At 48.0% G+C, this 16,223-nt stretch overlaps 1 protein-coding gene across 1 annotated transcript; it reads left to right on the top strand.

Annotated features, from left to right (window-relative positions):
• Positions 1-126: 126 nt before the first annotated feature.
• Positions 127-11,103, top strand: LOC128347718 (zinc finger protein with KRAB and SCAN domains 7-like). Its single transcript, XM_053302735.1, has 7 exons — positions 127-1,250; positions 1,474-1,931; positions 4,059-4,668; positions 6,154-6,289; positions 6,521-6,606; positions 6,832-6,958; positions 9,306-11,103. Exons 3-7 carry the CDS (start codon positions 4,243-4,245, stop codon positions 10,394-10,396), a joined length of 1,866 nt encoding a protein of 621 aa, XP_053158710.1. The 5' UTR covers positions 127-1,250; positions 1,474-1,931; positions 4,059-4,242; the 3' UTR covers positions 10,397-11,103.
• Positions 11,104-16,223: the final 5,120 nt, after the last annotated feature.

The raw sequence follows: 16,223 nt of genomic DNA, 5'->3' as shown, positions 1-16,223 counted from the left end.
AATAAAGACTCCTTATATTGATTTGAAACTGAACTGGCTCCAAGTTTCTTTTGCTCTCAGCATACACGCATGCCTAGGCAGACTCCACTGTGTTTTGCCTCAGTGCATTCTGCTGTAATAGAAGGGTATCTCTTACCAGAGAGAATTCCCAACAGAAACATTGGTCTTACTGTGAAGGGTTCTTCATACACGGATGGAGGTCATTAGCTCAGTACGGGTTATCAGCTGCCACATGCTCTTTGAGACCAGTTGTACCAGTTGCAGGGGAGTAACAGCAGGAGAGAGGCCAGGCCCTCAACTGCTGCCTGTGGGCTTCCAGTGGCATCTGGGGGGACACTGTGTGAAAGAGGATGCTGGACTAGATGGGCCTTGGGCCTGATTCTGCAGGGCTGTTCTTATAAGACAGGATCCAGTTAAAATTTAGGCAGGCTAGGTTCCAGTAAATAGCCAGATGGCGCCAGAATCCCCAGTTCCAGGACTGTTGTGCAGTGATGCTCTTTAAAAACCTGCCCCCTCTGATACCCCTTTGGAGTACCGAAAGCTGTAAGGAAAATCTCTGAGGTATGGAGACCTCGCCTAACAAAACCCAAATGTGTATTCAAATATAAAGGAAGGAATATAGTGAACGTGTGGCTGCTTTATGAGAGACCAGCAATGGTACCTGCCACCTCCAGTACAAAGAAATTTTCCCGCCTCTATATGAAAAAGCTTAAGATCACTCCTGCTTCTGGGGTGGCCTCCAAGATGCGGGCATTGCTCTTGGCAGGTAACTGGATTGGTGTATCCTGGAAGACAAACTGATGAAGACAGCATCAAATGCTGTCTGGCAAAGGTGCTGGGGAAGAGCACTTACGTAAAATGACTACTGTTTCCAAGTAGAAACTTCAGCGTAAGCAGCAAGAACAGAAGATGGGAGCAGCTGCAGCCCCTTCTTCCAGTATTATTCAGTCTGGACAGAAAGGAGCCCTGTCCTACCTGGTGAAACCTTCAGGGAGGAGGACAGTTACTGGGGTCAAGGAAGAGAAACTTTCATGAACAAATCGGCTGGCCCATATTTTCCAGAGTGAACAGAAACATACAACGCTCTCTAGTTAGAGGCATGGATGTGAAGCTATACATTTGCTAGAATCCTGTTCTAGGGGCACAGTCATTCAGCGTATCTAGAAATCTGACCCCATACAGGTACTTTGGGTGCACCTGATCCTTTGGAGGAATGTTCATATGGGGTGAAGGTGTGCGTCTGTGTGGAGGTGAGGGCATCAAAAGTGGTGGGTTTTTGTATGACAGTTTTTATTATTATTTAACAATTTTAGTTACTGTGTTTGCAACTTTCTTAATTGCTTTGAACTGCTGTCTGTTTTTAAAATCTCTGAATTTATATAAGCCGCCTGGATATGTTTCATATCCGTTGGTTTTTAAATCAAATCCTAAAACAAACAAATAAATAAATAATAACCGCTCCTTTTCCACCAGAAAGCAGCAGAGGAGCAAACGGCTCTGAAAACTCACAGCTTCTTCTATCTTTGAGGCGCCTTTCTGGGAAATCTGGAAGCTCTGCTCTCCCTTTAACCCTTGGAACAGGGCTGAGCAAACCTCTCCCTCCAGCGGCTGGTGAACTACAACCCCCATCATTCCCAGAGCCGCCTCTCTAGGAACCTCGAAGCTCTGCTCTCTCTGCCCAGCAAGCCAAGGCAAGAGGGCAGGCAATCGCTCCTCTTCAGAGGAAGGAAGTAGCCCAAGAGAGGCATTTGCTTAGGGAGATTCTTGTTTAAAAAAAAAAAGGGGGGGGGACGACACCCAGGGGAGAGAGGCATATCTCGGGGCTCCCCACTCCCACCTTCCTGCCTTGCACTTCCTTCTCTGGGAGCCAGGCCCCTTCCACGTGCACTTTGCAGACCTCGGAAGCTTGGAGGGAGCCGCTGATGCTGCAGGTGAGAGATGCAGGCGGAGGGGCCGGTGGGGAGCGGGATCTTCCTCCACCTGCCTCTGGGCTAGCCTGGGGCGTGGCGGGGGAGAGGGGGGGGGGGCCTGCCGACCCCTGGGACACTGGCGGCCTCCCTCTGCCTGGCCGCAGGATGCACGCCCGCAAGCCCCCTCCCGCTGACCCCCGCCTGGCTGGCGCTACCACCACGGCTGTCATCCCCGGCAATGGAAGGCGGATGGGCTTGGGAGGGCTGAGGATCAGGGCCCTCTTTCTCCGCTGCTGCCAGACACAGGGCCCCATTACAGTTCTTCCACCCATGAAGACCCAGCTCCCTCTCTCCCTTCCTCCTACCCGCTGCCAACTGCACTTCCCCCTCGCCAAAGAGACAAATGATGAAGCCGCTCAGCTGCAGCAGCGTGGAAGCCTTTTCTGTGGCGAGGGCGGGAGGGGTTCTTGCAGAGGCCAGGACTGGGGGCCCTCTTCCCTGGGGACTCCAGAGTGGCTGGATCTGTCTTCCAACTCTTCTGCTGTCTCCCCCCCCCCCCGTTCCTTACCCCCTTTCCACTGGGGATCTGGCTAGGTCAGGGCTCGGTCCCAACCCCGGCTCTTCTCGTTCTGATAATTGCAATCTTTTAATCCCTTTGAAGGAATTCAAAATTATCTTCATTTTTGAAGCCATTAAGCACCTGGACCTCCTTCTGTCTCTTGGCTTGGTTTGCTGTTCTTCTTCTTTGTCAGCCCTGTTAAGTCAGATGGGGTCTCTTTCTTTCTTTTCAAACTTCCCTTCTGTTTTCAATCAGTTCTTGCAGGAGTCTTGCCATCCCATGAATGGCGTGGAGGGGGGGAGTCACTGTGCACTAATATCACACCCCAGGACCTTTCTTGGCTGGAGTAACAACTTTGCTGCCACACAACAAAACGAAACAAAAACAGAGTTGGGGGCTGTGTAAGAGTCCTCTTTTCAGGGGGTTACTGAGCACCTCCCTCCCATGCAGCCGCCCTCCAGTCCCTACATTGAGTAATGTCACCTCCCCCTCCCCTTTGTACACAAACGAAAAGGGAAGGGAGGAACCTCCATTCAGGCAAGTTACTAAAAAGGAGATTTCATTAAAAGATTCATCATAGGAAAGAAAAGAGGAAGTGTTTGTCTCTAGATTGATGAATTTGACCAATCAAACATTCAACTGTGTGAACTTCTGAACTATACAAAACTCTTCAAACTCTTTTACCAGCTGTTCTGGCTGTTAATGATCCCTGCCCCCACCTACTCTCCTTTAGGGTAGGATCCTTTCTACCCCTCCCACTGGGCATTCTGGGCTGGGTAGAGTAGAGTAGGCCGCCCACCATCCAATGGAAATCAAGAAAGGAATATTTATTTATGTATTACATTTATATCCCACTTTTCCTCCAAAAAGCTCAGTGCTGTGTACATGGAAATCAATAATGGATTATCACAGGACAGGTGCACTTGGTGACCCCTAGGCTCCAAGGCTTGTTGACGTGGTACTAGGGAACGTTCGTTCCCTTCCCCATAGAGCATTCCAAACCACTCCTAGAAAGTAGTTTTTTAAACGACTTGATTGCTGAGAGAATATAAGAGTTGGTAATAGGAAAAACAAACACGTTTTAGGATTCACAGGTACACTAGAAACAAAAGAAGAACCACCCAAGGCAATGTCTGTCGAAGAACCTTTCCTACCACTGTTTCTTCTCAGATGGCAGTCCTTAAAGTATCTATCTATCTATAATACACTAAGGTCCTAGGTGGCAAGCCCCTCACACACAGTGCTTTACCAATCAGAGGTAACAGAACAGGAGCACAGTGGTGATTGGACACTGCAGATATGCAGATAGGGAAGAGGAGTGGGTAGAGGGCGAGCGAATGAGCGGTGGGGAGGGGTTGGGTGGGCGGGAGGGTGGCTGACACCGAGCAATCAAGCAGGGGCTGTGGTGGGGGCCAAGGAGAGCAACAAAGTCCTAGCACACACATGCGGGTTCAGCTACTTCCTTATACTGCAGGTTTCTCAGTCCAGCCAACCTGCAGATTTCCAGGCCCTGTTACCCCCTAGATACCAACTACAATCAACCTGTGACATAAAATGTATTTTGATTGTTGCTTTTCTCTGATTCACAGGATTATCTCCCCCAACCGCGCCCCATTTCTCAATTAGAAGCAAAGTTTTGCAGCTAAATTAAGTGCTTATTTAGAGAGAGAGAAATAACTTGACAAGAAAGGCTCTTTGGGCATATGAGGCTAACTGCTGTTCTAAGAAGATCTTCTGGCTGCATTGGAAGTTTCATTGGGATCAAAGAAAAAAATGGATTTGCAAAGCCCAGTAAGTAATGAATCAGGGTTGGGAGCAGAAATAGAACCCCAAAACATCCAGGCTGGGAGTGGCAAGGAATTCTGGGAAAGAACAGTGCAAAAGATCCTGGAAGGAGACCCCACCAGCACCGATGTCGAATGCCAGATACTCAGGCAGTTCCCCTACCAGGAGGCTGAAGGACCCAGAGACCTCTGCAGCAGACTCCACACCCGTTGCCATCAGTGGCTGAAGCCCGAAAAGCACACCAAAGCTCAGATGCTGGACCTGGTGATCCTGGAGCAGTTCCTGACTGTCCTGCCCCCGGAGATGGAGAGCTGGGTCAGAGAGTGCGGAGCGGAGACCAGTTCTCAGGCGGTGGCCCTGGCAGAAGGTTTCCTCCTGAGCCAGGCAGAGGAGAAGAGACAGGAGGAGCAGCAGGTGAGAAGCAGGGCCATTTTAACCAGGTAGTTTCAGGGGCCTGAGACGCTTTAGGATTATGCCACCAGTTGCCAAGTAGTAGGTCCTCCTGTAAGCAGAGCCAGAGTCCTTTTCTTCCTATCTGTCAGAAGTTCGGTGCTTACAGTCAGCCAAGCTGCTGTACTAGAAGTGGAACCTGCAAAGAGAGCAAGGAATAGTGCAGGAGTGACACCAGCATCTCCCCTCCTGCCTCTTCGCTGGCTGGGAGGTTTTATGAGAGTTCTGGGATGTCCTCCTATTGTCCTTTTTACTGCCAGGGCTGGTTTTGTATCCCAATCCACTGGTCCTCATGCACCTTCCCTAAGCAAGCCAGGCCTGCAAGTGGTTAGGGACGTGCATGGAACCAGGAAGGGTGGCTGATGGTGCGGCAGGGGTGTTTCACTTTTAGGGCGAGGGAGGGTACACTTACCCCTCTCTCCGCTTTTCCCACACTAGCGTCCAGTATTTTACACATCCTACGGGACAGCAGCGTACTTCCCTGCTGCCCCATTTACTCTTTGGCTAGAAGTGGCCGGAAGTAGCTGGTCCATGTGCGCTCTCCAGGCATGAGCATGTTCAAACCAGTTTGGAGGCCTGTAAAAGGGCCTCCAAACAGGTTCGTGCACGTCCCTACAAGTGGGTTGCAAGGCTTCCACAGCAGGCTGCCTGCCCAGCCCAGCTTCAGCCTCTGCTGCCAGGAGGAGAGGGCCTCCAGGCCCCACCCAGCGGGATCCTCTCCCTCCCGGGCAGTCAAGCATCTCCGCCAAGTGCTTTTCCCAGATATGCCAGAATGACACCCATCTCATGTCTCCTTAATAATCGGAGAAAACACCCCTTTTTATTTCCCCTGGCCATTTAAAAATATCTGAGGATGTTGTTCTTCATCCAGCTCCCCTCACAGCGGGATCTTCTCCCTCCCAGGAAGTCAAGCATCTCCGCCAAGTGTCTTGTGCTGCCCCCAGGAGGGTCTTCTCGGCTGTGGGTCTCCTGCTATGGGATGCTTTCCCCAGAGATGCCAGATTGACGCCCATCTCATGTCTCTTTGGCACAAAAAAACCCCACCCCTTTTTATTTTATTTTATTTTAGTTTCCCTGGCTGTTTAAAAACATCATCTGAGGATGTTGTTCTTCATCCAGCTGACTGATGGGCACTTCATCTCCTCTTGCTTTATGTTAGGGCTGCTCAGCTTCGACCCTCCTGCTGGTGTTGGCCTACCACCCCCATAATCCCAGGCTATTGGCCACTTTGGCTGGGGATTATGGGAGGTATAGTCCAAAAACAGCTGGGGGAGTTTAAGTTGAGCAGGCCTGCTTTAGGTCTTTATGATTCTTACTATTCTTGTTCTCTTTCTGTTTTAATACCTTTGTAATGTCTGCCCTAAGGGGATTTCTACCAGAGTTGTCCATATAATACAAATCAATGCTCCATTCCCTTTCTTCATCCCTTTTTTCTTTCTCCTCTTTCAGGCACTGGGCATGTTAGCCAACATGGCCACGGATCCCCTGCAGGCAGAGAAGGGTCCGTCAGACACCAGGCACAGTCTGCTCTTCAGGGGGATCCTGCGGGAGGAGGAGGAGGGGGATGGAGGAACCACCTCACTGGGTAAGGATGACTGGGCTGTGTTTCATCTCGGCCCTCTCCTGAAATCCCTGGATTGCTTTTATGTTCCCTTTAAGTCTCTGTGCAAGCGATGCTTTTCTCTAGGTTCTCTTCTTTTTCCAGTAACTTCACATTGAGACTCCAAAAAACATTGTTGAGACAGATTGATTTTGCTCAGTCCCTGTAATGCAAAATGCCAAAAGCATAAAAGACATTTCTTTCTTTACCTCACAGGCTGTGAAATGTCCTTGAACATTCTCTCTAGGCCTTCTCCTCTTGGTGATGGAGAGGAAAGTGTTGCTGTGCGGTCACCAGATCAGGTAGGAAAAGCATCATGGGAGGAAGTGGCAGGCCTCACCTGTCTCTGGGTGGGGAAAAAGCTCTGTCTTTCCCTTTTCTCTTTCGATTAAAGATGCTCCCTTGGAAGACAAAAGTTGCTGCTAAAGAAACCTTAAAAGCAACTTTGGAAGATCCTTTAGAGGAACATCCATCCATGACATTAATGACAACATCCAGATAGAGAAACTGCTTTCTTCATCTTTCAGGGACCCGTGTCCTTTGAGGAGGTGGCTGTGTGTTTCTCCGAGGAGGAGTGGGCTCTGCTGGATCCTGGCCAAAGGGCTCTGCACAGGGAAGTCATGGAGGAGACTTCTGGGCATCTGGCCTGGCTGGGTAAGGCTCCCTCTTTCCCTTGGCTGATAGCCAGGAATTGCTGCTATTGCCAGTCCTTATCAGTGTGTTGTGAGGATGTCATGCAGGATGTCAGCAGCTGGTCTACATTCCTTGGATATTCCCCTTGGTTAACCTGAGCCTAAAAGGAGTCATTCCTAGAGATGGCAGTAAAGCACTCCCACCCTCCTCTTCCTAATGGGCAGAAGTGTCAGCTCACTTCAGCCCTTAACTGACGGCCCTGTTTTTGCTGCATTTGGTGGTGTCCGACATGGTCCCAGAGGGCGCTTCCCTCCAGTTAGGGCTTCCCAGGCCTGGAATGAGCTGAAGACCTCCCCACACACAGAACCTCGGATTGTCTCCCGACCCCAAAGGTCTCACAATCTAAAAAGAAACATAAGGTAAACACCAGTGCAGCCACTGGAGAGATGCTGTGCTGGGGTTGGATAGGGCCACTTGCTCTCCCCGTGCTAAATATAAGAGAATCACCACTTTAACAGGTGTCTCTTTGCTCAATTAGCTGAGGCTACCATGCTGCTGGACCAGGAAGCGGTGCTGATGCTGGGCATACACTGCACGCTCAGAGGAGGCATTCCAGGCCCCTCCTCCTGGTTTTTACCCAGCCTCATCTCACTCCCTGACTAACATCTCTCACCTGAATGGCCCCCCATTTGGGCAGTGCGTCAGGACTGACCTCATTGACATTGTTGGTTGGGTCATAAAGGCAGGCCAAAACATGCTCTGCTGATTGACAAAATGTGGTGCTGAGCTGCTCCATAACTCCAGCCCTCAGCCGACCTGCCATTGCATATTGGGGTGTGCATAAAACTGAGTTGCACAGTTCAGTTCGAGTCCGGACCGGAGTTGTACTGGCCATGTTCGGTTTTGTGCACCTCGTATAGGTTTGGGTTCAGGGTGTTCATGAGTTTTGAAAAAACATTGTTAATAGAACTTGCCGTCACCTCTCTGGGGGCTTTTCCGAGGCTGTGGGGGAGGGGTGTCTCCAGAAGTTCCAACTCCGCCCCCCCCCCCCCCCGTGGCCTCCATTGTTTTCCAAATTGCCTGGTTCGGATGGTCTTCAGCCCGTTCCGGGCCTCAGCAACGTGGTGTCGGCCATTTTGGAGGCCACTGCACATGTCCATGGTGATCAGGAAGTCCAATCGACCTCTACATGGCCAGGTCATGTGTGGCGGCCTCCAAAATGGCCACTGCCATGGGGGGAGACCCAGAACAGGCTGAAGACTGCCAAACGGGGCATTTTAACAAATAATGGGAACCGGTGGTGGTGAAGACTTCTGGAAAGCCCCTAGGAAAAGCCCCCCAAGCAGCGTTATATATAACCCCCTGATCAGGCTGGGGGGTGGGGGTTGGCTTGATACGGAATGGGATGGGTGGGTGTTGGTCCAATATCAAGCCATCAAACCAAACCGGTTCAATGTCAAACAGGTTCATTTCCCAACCTGTCTGCACATCCCTAATTGTACGTGCCTCCCCAGTGGTGAGAGTAGTCTCGAGCTCAGCCATCGTCATCTTCAGGTGAAGAGCAGTGGGCAAAGTCTGGCTCAAAGCTGCCATCTCTGCACAAAAGCTGTTTGCTGCAAGGGAGAACGGCTCGAGTGTCTAGGCCATCTCAGAAAGGAGCTTCCAGTCAGCACATGGGCACCATTATTGGTGATCAGGAAGCCCCTGCAGACGTTTGGCTGCCCGGAGAGCCATTCCTCCACCGGGCGCCTGAAGACTGCCGACTGCTCATCCGATGTGTGCTCAGTGGCCAGAGGCTGTACATGCAGCAGAAAAATATACAGCTCTGTCTCCTTTAGGTTTTTCGCTCCAGCTCTTTAGGATGAGTCTCTCCTGTCTCACACCCTTGAGACCTGCCAGGGGAGACAGCAAAGGAATAACTGCAGAGATTGGGACATAGAACATACTTTGACTGAGTCTGGTCACTGGTCCATCTAGCTCAGGATTGTCTACATAGACTAGCAGTGGCTTCTCCAAGGTGGGAGGCAGGAGCCCTCTCTGGAGATACCAGGGAGGGAACTTGGAACCTTCTTCACGCAAGCATGCAGAGGCTCTTCCCAGAGCAGCCCCATCCCAGTGAGATAATGGGGCAGGTTAAAATGATTGAAAAATTGTATTCAGCCTGAGGGAAATGCCTCTGCAATACCACATCCTGTGGAGCATGTAGCTGGACTTAGTTCTAATCAACAGACGTTGCTTAGCACATGGCGGGATTTGCCCCTCCACTTCATCTTTTCCTTGGTTTGAACTGCAATGCTGTTAATTGGGTTTTTTTCTTGGGTTGAGGCTTTGTTCCTCCCTCCCCAAAATTCTCATTTTATGCCTGCAGGTAATCAGAGGAAGAACAGAAAAAAGGAGGAAGCATCAAGGAGAAAAACTGAAGAGAAGGAGAAGAAGAATTTGGCAGTTTCTGAAGGGACAGACTTCCATGCAATTCCAGCTGAAGATAAGACTAGTAACCACACTCTGAGTAGAAGCATCTTAACTAATAAATCACACCTAGGTGCAACTCACAGCATCCGTACAAGAGTGAAAGCATATCAATGCACAGTGTGTGGGAACTGCTTCAGGAATTGGTTGAACTTGTATGAACATCAAAAAACCCATACAGAAGAGAAACTATGCTTGGACTGTGGAAAGAGATTCAGTCATGACACTGCCCTTGCTGTCCAGCAGTGTGTCTGCAAAGGGGATACATGCTCCAAATACAGAAAGAACTACAATATCATAGATAAGCTTCCTTCCCATCAAAGTTGCCACGTAGGACAGAAACCCTATGCATGCTCAGAATGTGGAAAGAGCTTCAGTTGGAAGTCAAACCTTTCTTCCCATCAAAGAATCCCCACAGGGGAGAAACCATTTACATGCAGTCTTTTTGTCCATCAAAGGATCCACACAGGGGAGAAACCTTATATGTGCTCAGAGTGTGGAAAGAGCTTCAGTGAGAAGGACAATCTTTCTGTTCATCAAAGATTACACACAAGGGAGAAACGATATACATGCTCAGAGTGTGGAAAGAGCTTCAGTTGGAAGTCAAACCTTTCTGCTCATCAAAGAATCCACACTGGGGAGAAACCTTATATGTGCTCAGAGTGTGGGAAGAGCTTCAGAAGGAAGGCCCATCTCTCTGGCCATCAAAGACTACACACAGGGGAGAAGCCATATACATGCTCAGAGTGTGGAAAGAGTTTCAATCAGAAGAGCAGTCTTTCTGCTCATCAGAGAATCCACACAGGGGAGAAACCTTATATGTGCTCAGAGTGTGGAAAGAGCTTCAGACAGAAGGATAAACTTTTTGTCCATCAAAGAATCCACACAGGTGAGAAGCCTTATATGTGCTCAGAGTGTGGAAAGAGCTTCGGACGGAAGGACAAACTTTCTGTCCATCAAAGTATCCATGCAGGGGACTGTAGTGAGTAGCCTGCCAGCACTGATGGAGTTAACAGGAAAAGAACCCATGACCTTTATTGACAGACTGGCAACCCTAGGGCCTGACCAATCAACCAGGCAGGCAAGACTAGAGGGTAATGCTATAACCTGGGACTCCAGTTCCCATAAAACTACATTTAACTCAGAACAACACTACATACAGGCCCAAGGCCTGGACCTGAGCACAACCATTTCGTGACCAAATATTAAACTCTTAAGTTACCTTTAGAATATAGTGGGGCCCTCCCTTCCCTTCCTTTCTTCACACCAGAGCTGTCTCTGAACTTCTGGAATGTAAATTAGAATTGCTAGCTTCACTCCTCCTCTGCACATATCTTAGTCTTGGAGATAAGGAAGTGCTAGCCATACAGACATAGTAAAACAAGTGTTACGAAAGCATAGCCAAAAGCAATAAGAGTGAAACTGTGACTAAAAGGGTTGATCAACATCTGAGACCACCAAATGCCAATTACCATGTCAATAGTTTGTTGTTTGATGTCAACTGGAGATTGATCTACGTATGTAATTGCTCATGTGTCCTCTTTCAGTGTATTGCTATGTCATGGATGGGTAGAACAAAGAACTTAGAAATGTATAAGTAGTTCCTTAAAGCTCTGTACCCCTTTACAACTGATTTGGGCGCTGCCTCGCCCCTGTTGTCTTAATGAATCTGCAGCAGTAAATCCTATACACTTTTCCCTGTGTGGTATCTATTATTAGCGTTGGTTACCGACAAAGGACCGGATTTTCGGTATATCAGTTTGGTGCATTGGCCGGGAAAGGGGGGAGCGGGCAAGCACCAGCTTCCTCAGTCTGGGAGCAGAGAGGCCGACCGAGGAATCCACGGGACCCCGGAACCAGCGCGCACTGGTCATCTTCACCGACTCCCGTACGGACTCCCATGGGCTTCCAACGTTCGCTGCAAACTGGTGACACAAGCAAAACGGAAAAGTGAGTATATCGGTTGATAGAGCGACTGAGGAACGGTTGATAGAGTGACCGGAGGCCGGTTGATAGAGCGACTGAAGGACCGTAGAGGGTCAAGGGTAGGGCACGAGGTAAGGCCCGCCGGCTGAGGGGGGAGAACAGTAAAGTGTCCGAAAGGCGGGCAGTCCAGTAGAGTGGGCGCGCCCCTCCTGTAGAAGCCATGGGCACCGTGTTGAGCGCTCAGAGTAAGGAAAGGGAAGTGAAACGGTGTACACCATTGCAATATATCCTAGATAATTGGAAGCAATTTGGCAAGGGTTCTCTAAAGAAGAAAATTTTGGTTAATTATTGAACAGAAATTTGGCCCTTTTTACAAATTAGAATCTGACTTAGAATGATCACAAGAAGGTACCATACATCCAGAGGTTGTTTCGAAACTGTTAAGATTTTGTACAAATGCATGTAAAGTAGATGATTTTAGGTATGCTCAATGTTTTGTTAAACTATGTGATGATGAGAGTGCGAGAAAGAAATGTGGTTTGGGAATGATTGTAACTACTGTACAGACTAAGAAGGTTTCATTTGTATACCCTGAATGTTGTCCACTCCCCTATACGTCAGCTCTACCGCTACGTGGAGCTCCCCCTACTTTTCATTTCTCCCCGCCAGCTCCTTCCTCACCATCAGGGCAAGAAGGCATTCTGCCCCATTCCAGTGCGGGAAAGCCAGGCACGATACCCCCTTTTGCTCAGTGGCCACTCAAAGGGGGAGTGTATATAAAATATATGATCTTAAGGTTATTGTGCTGTACAAAAGCTATTGCTTTTTTGGATTGTATAGAGATATAGCTCTTAGATAAAAGTATGGTTTAGTAGCTGCAACTGATGTGTAAATAGAAAGGATTTCTAATGAATACTCTGAACATGTATCCTTTGCCCCTCACCGACCTCAATCTGTTCAGAGGTTGGACCCAACCGCTCTTAATATTACCCAAGAGCTGCCTGACAAAGGGGGGGCCAAGCAAAACCATTTGTAAATAACAAAGCAAGATCAGGAAAAGGCATGCTTAAACGCACGGGGTTCCCAACACCATCCATTTCCCTGGCCACCCTAGTTAGAACACCAGAGCTTGGGGGTAAGGCAAAAGGTTCTGAAGAGGAAGAAGGGAAAGAGGGGGACCCCCACGCTATTTTCGGAGCAAGGCCCAAGCCAGCCCAAACAAGGACCACTACCCAAGACACTCGAGAAAAGGAAGCTTCCAGAGGCTTTTATCGACTAGCCACTGAAGGTGACCTATCACCAATCCCTGTTTCACTATTCGAACCCAAGATCAGATCAGAAGCGCCTCCAAATCTCAGAAACTACAAGGCTTTTATATTACAAGCCTTGAACCCTGCCCAGAGGAGCACCAGCCATCAGGGAATCCACCTACTGAATCCCCAGCTAAGCTTTTAGAACGCTTAGATCATTAGAAAGAAGCTGCAAAGCTCGAATGGGGGGGCAGGGCTTCCCCGCCTCCACTGCATTGGCAGAAGAAGCTGACAGAAGTGTTTAAAGGGAGAGAGTAGGAGCAGAAGGAAAAAGGAATGTGTAAAGGAAGAAGGCGATAAGGGTGGAGGCAAAGATCTTAGATGGCGAATATGCGAAAGAATGGAAAAGTAGAGGTGTGAAGGCATATTGGATGTTTAAAGAAGGTATGAGAAGCGGAAAAAGATACTTGGGACCTGCAAGGCAACGCCTGGGTCCAAATAAATGCAGGACAACGGGTCATTGACACCGTGAATGTGAACGGGTACTACGCCCATGGGAACGGAATGCATCGGAACCTCGTCCATCGAGAGATCCGGGAACCATGCAGAGGGAAGAGTGACCCAGCCCCCATTACCCCCACTCTTAGACCATGGAATTCAGCAAAGAGCCACCCCCTTTCTCCAAAATGAAAACCAGCCTGGCTTGGGCTAGGAACAGATTTTTCGCCAAGCTGTCTCACCTCAAAGGCTTTGGCAGAATATAACAAAGAAGAACCAAGATTGTGAAGGGGGGTGAGTCAAAGTGACTTTATGTTGTAACTAACTACTGAAATTTTCCTGAAGAAGTTCTTTGAAGATTGCCTTGTGAAGTGAAGAAAAGAAATAAGGAGCGAGACAAAGCTATGAAGAAAAGGGAACCTGTGTCATGACCCCTGCTCTCTTACCCACACGCAGCCCCCAAAGGGAATTAGTTAGAAGCTAGCACGTTAGAGCTAGCCAGGGAAACGAGTCTTGCTTTAATTTGAACTTGCTTTGTCAGGATGAGTAACCAACTATGAAAAATGTGCTGTGTTAAAATTGCGGTTTAAGTGTTTTTGGAACCTCATTATGGATAAAGGAATAACATCTTGTAAGGAGAAAGATACCATCTATAATCCATAGCTTTAAACAGAATTTTTATGTATATGTACACCTGTGTGTTATATGTTTGTCTTTGCCTAGGCCTCTCTTATAACCTGTAATACCTTCAGGTTTATCCTTGTTAAAGATGGATCCAACTCCGTTTTAGGGATCCAGATTCTCTCTTCTTTAATATCTATGGTTGAATCTTCTTCCTGAATAAGCTTGTCTTATGCCTAGAAATCTTTCTGAGTCTTTCCCCTCGTTATGGAATCAAACCTCAGTCTTGAGAGTCTTTTTGTGTTGTTTTGGCTTCATTAACTAATAGATGTATTAGAAATTGGTTGAATGCGGATACCTTATGAATTTTATACTGGGACTCAAACCTTTCTCTACAAATTGTGAAAATCAGCTAACCTACCTCTCTTAAACCAATCTATTTCTGTTTAAGGATCCAGAAATTTCCTTTTAGTGCTTGTGATTGGATTCTGACCCAACCTCTGACTATGTAATAGTGCAACTAAGATTCCCTCTCTTAAATGAGAGACAAAGAAAAGAGCCTTCTTCCCAATATTGCCTTACAGACGCAAACTGTAAGATTACTTGGATAATCGACAACCCTAGAATCCTAAAAGCTAAGCCCATTGTTTTTAAACATAATCCTTTTTGTTGTTCATTGTCTGTGCTACTGACCCACATTTATGTCTACTAGCTATATTCGTTCTAACTTTTGCCTTTCAGCTTGCCAGCAGATGTAATACCAGTTGTACGTACCCTATGCCTTGCAAACTTTAGAATTTGCGGTGCGTTACTGAACCGTTATTTACCTTTTCCAAGGTTGCAGCTGGAGCTACTCCTAGCCCTGCCTTGAAAGTGTTGCCAGAGGAGGAGAAGCCGGAGTCTCCCACAGGCTTCTCTCTCACAAGAATTTCCCCTCCATGTAATCAGAGGACGCTTTGACTATACAATCTTGTCTAAATTTTTCTCACTCTCAAAGTAATAAACCGCCCTGAGCCATTTTGGAAGGGCGGTATATAAATCAAATAAATAAATAAGTAGGTAACAGGTGGTTACCAGGACTTGGGTTTAATCTGATCAGATTAAAGGCCCCAGAAGAGGAAGCAGAACACGGGGAAGTGGAAACAGAGGACGACCAGGATAGCCAAAATCCTGCAACGAGGGAGGATACCCCAGAACGCTGAAGATAAGAAACCCTGAACTAGCCAGAAACTCTATACTAAACTAAACTGGGCGGATTGGGTCTTGAGTTACTGCAATATGCACCCTGTCACAGGACCTTTTACCATGTATGCCTGTTTAATGTATTGTCTGATTTACTCAACTTTCCTACCTAATTACGCTCAAGATGGGTGGGAAGGCAATAGCCTCATTCGAATGTACCAGTCTGCCTTAGAAACCTTTGGAAGTCATGCCACAGCCAAGTCCTGCTGGATTTGTTCTGTTCCCTCACTTCATAGTCAACCAAATCTCCCTATGACCCCAGTATCCATTACTCTGGAAGACTGGGAATCCACTCCTACAGTCACTACACCCAGCCAATACAATTCTGAGGCACTCAACAACACACAGTACCAATTGTCAAAAGAGATATGGGGAACAGAAATTCGTTTTAGTTTTGCAAATGGGCCACTACAATTGGGCATCTGGCCCAGATGCAGCCACACACTTGTATTCCAGCCACCCTAACCACAAAGGAACATGAGGAAGCACCCTGACCCACTACCAACTCCCTTACGAACTGAGATAGGCAGTAAAAGCCTAATCAAAACCACCATCCGTGCCTTCTTAACAAGACACGAGATTCTTTCTGTAAAAGTCCCTGGTCTGTACTGGCTGTGTAGTAGTAGCAGTACTGTGTAGCAGCCGCAGGCATTTGCACCCTAGGATGGATTTGGCCAGGGGGAATATACACAGCCCCCATTCACACCATCAGGTATTCCAAACACCGAGATTTTCTCTCCACTGACCCTGCCTTGTCTCTTAATACAGAGATACCAGGAACTAGGAGCTTTACACCTACATATGGGTTAGCAAAAACTTGTAATGACATCTATGCTTTGCACCAATTTATTAAGAAACTGTCTATATCTCTGGAATCACTTGTAAATGGAACTGTCACACCAAGTCCAGCTGCACGAGCTTGGACCTCCTTAGTGTTCCAAAGGACCACCATGTCCATTTCAAGATGCTGCTTCTCACAGTTGGAGCTCTAAATGGACCCTGGGTGTCTTAAAGGCCCACCTGATTCCATCTGATTCTGCCTGCTATTAAGATCTGCTGGGGTGGCCCTGGGGAAGGGGTCTTTACAGTAGTCCTGATCTGAATAGCTCCTTCTTATTTACTTATTTATTATTTATTTATCAAATTTTATTTGTTTGTTTGTTGAATTTTTAACCGTCCTACCCAATTTGGCTCAGGGCGGTGATCTTCCAGTGATCTTCTTGGATCTTCCAATGGTAGCTTCTCTCCCAGGCCACATGGAAGCTGTTGAGCCTATGACT

This window comes from Hemicordylus capensis, chromosome 2, assembly GCF_027244095.1.
Source record: "Hemicordylus capensis ecotype Gifberg chromosome 2, rHemCap1.1.pri, whole genome shotgun sequence".
Lineage (NCBI taxonomy): Eukaryota > Metazoa > Chordata > Lepidosauria > Squamata > Cordylidae > Hemicordylus > Hemicordylus capensis.
Note: the sequence above shows the minus strand (reverse complement) of the source record. Positions and strands in the feature narration are given on the sequence as shown.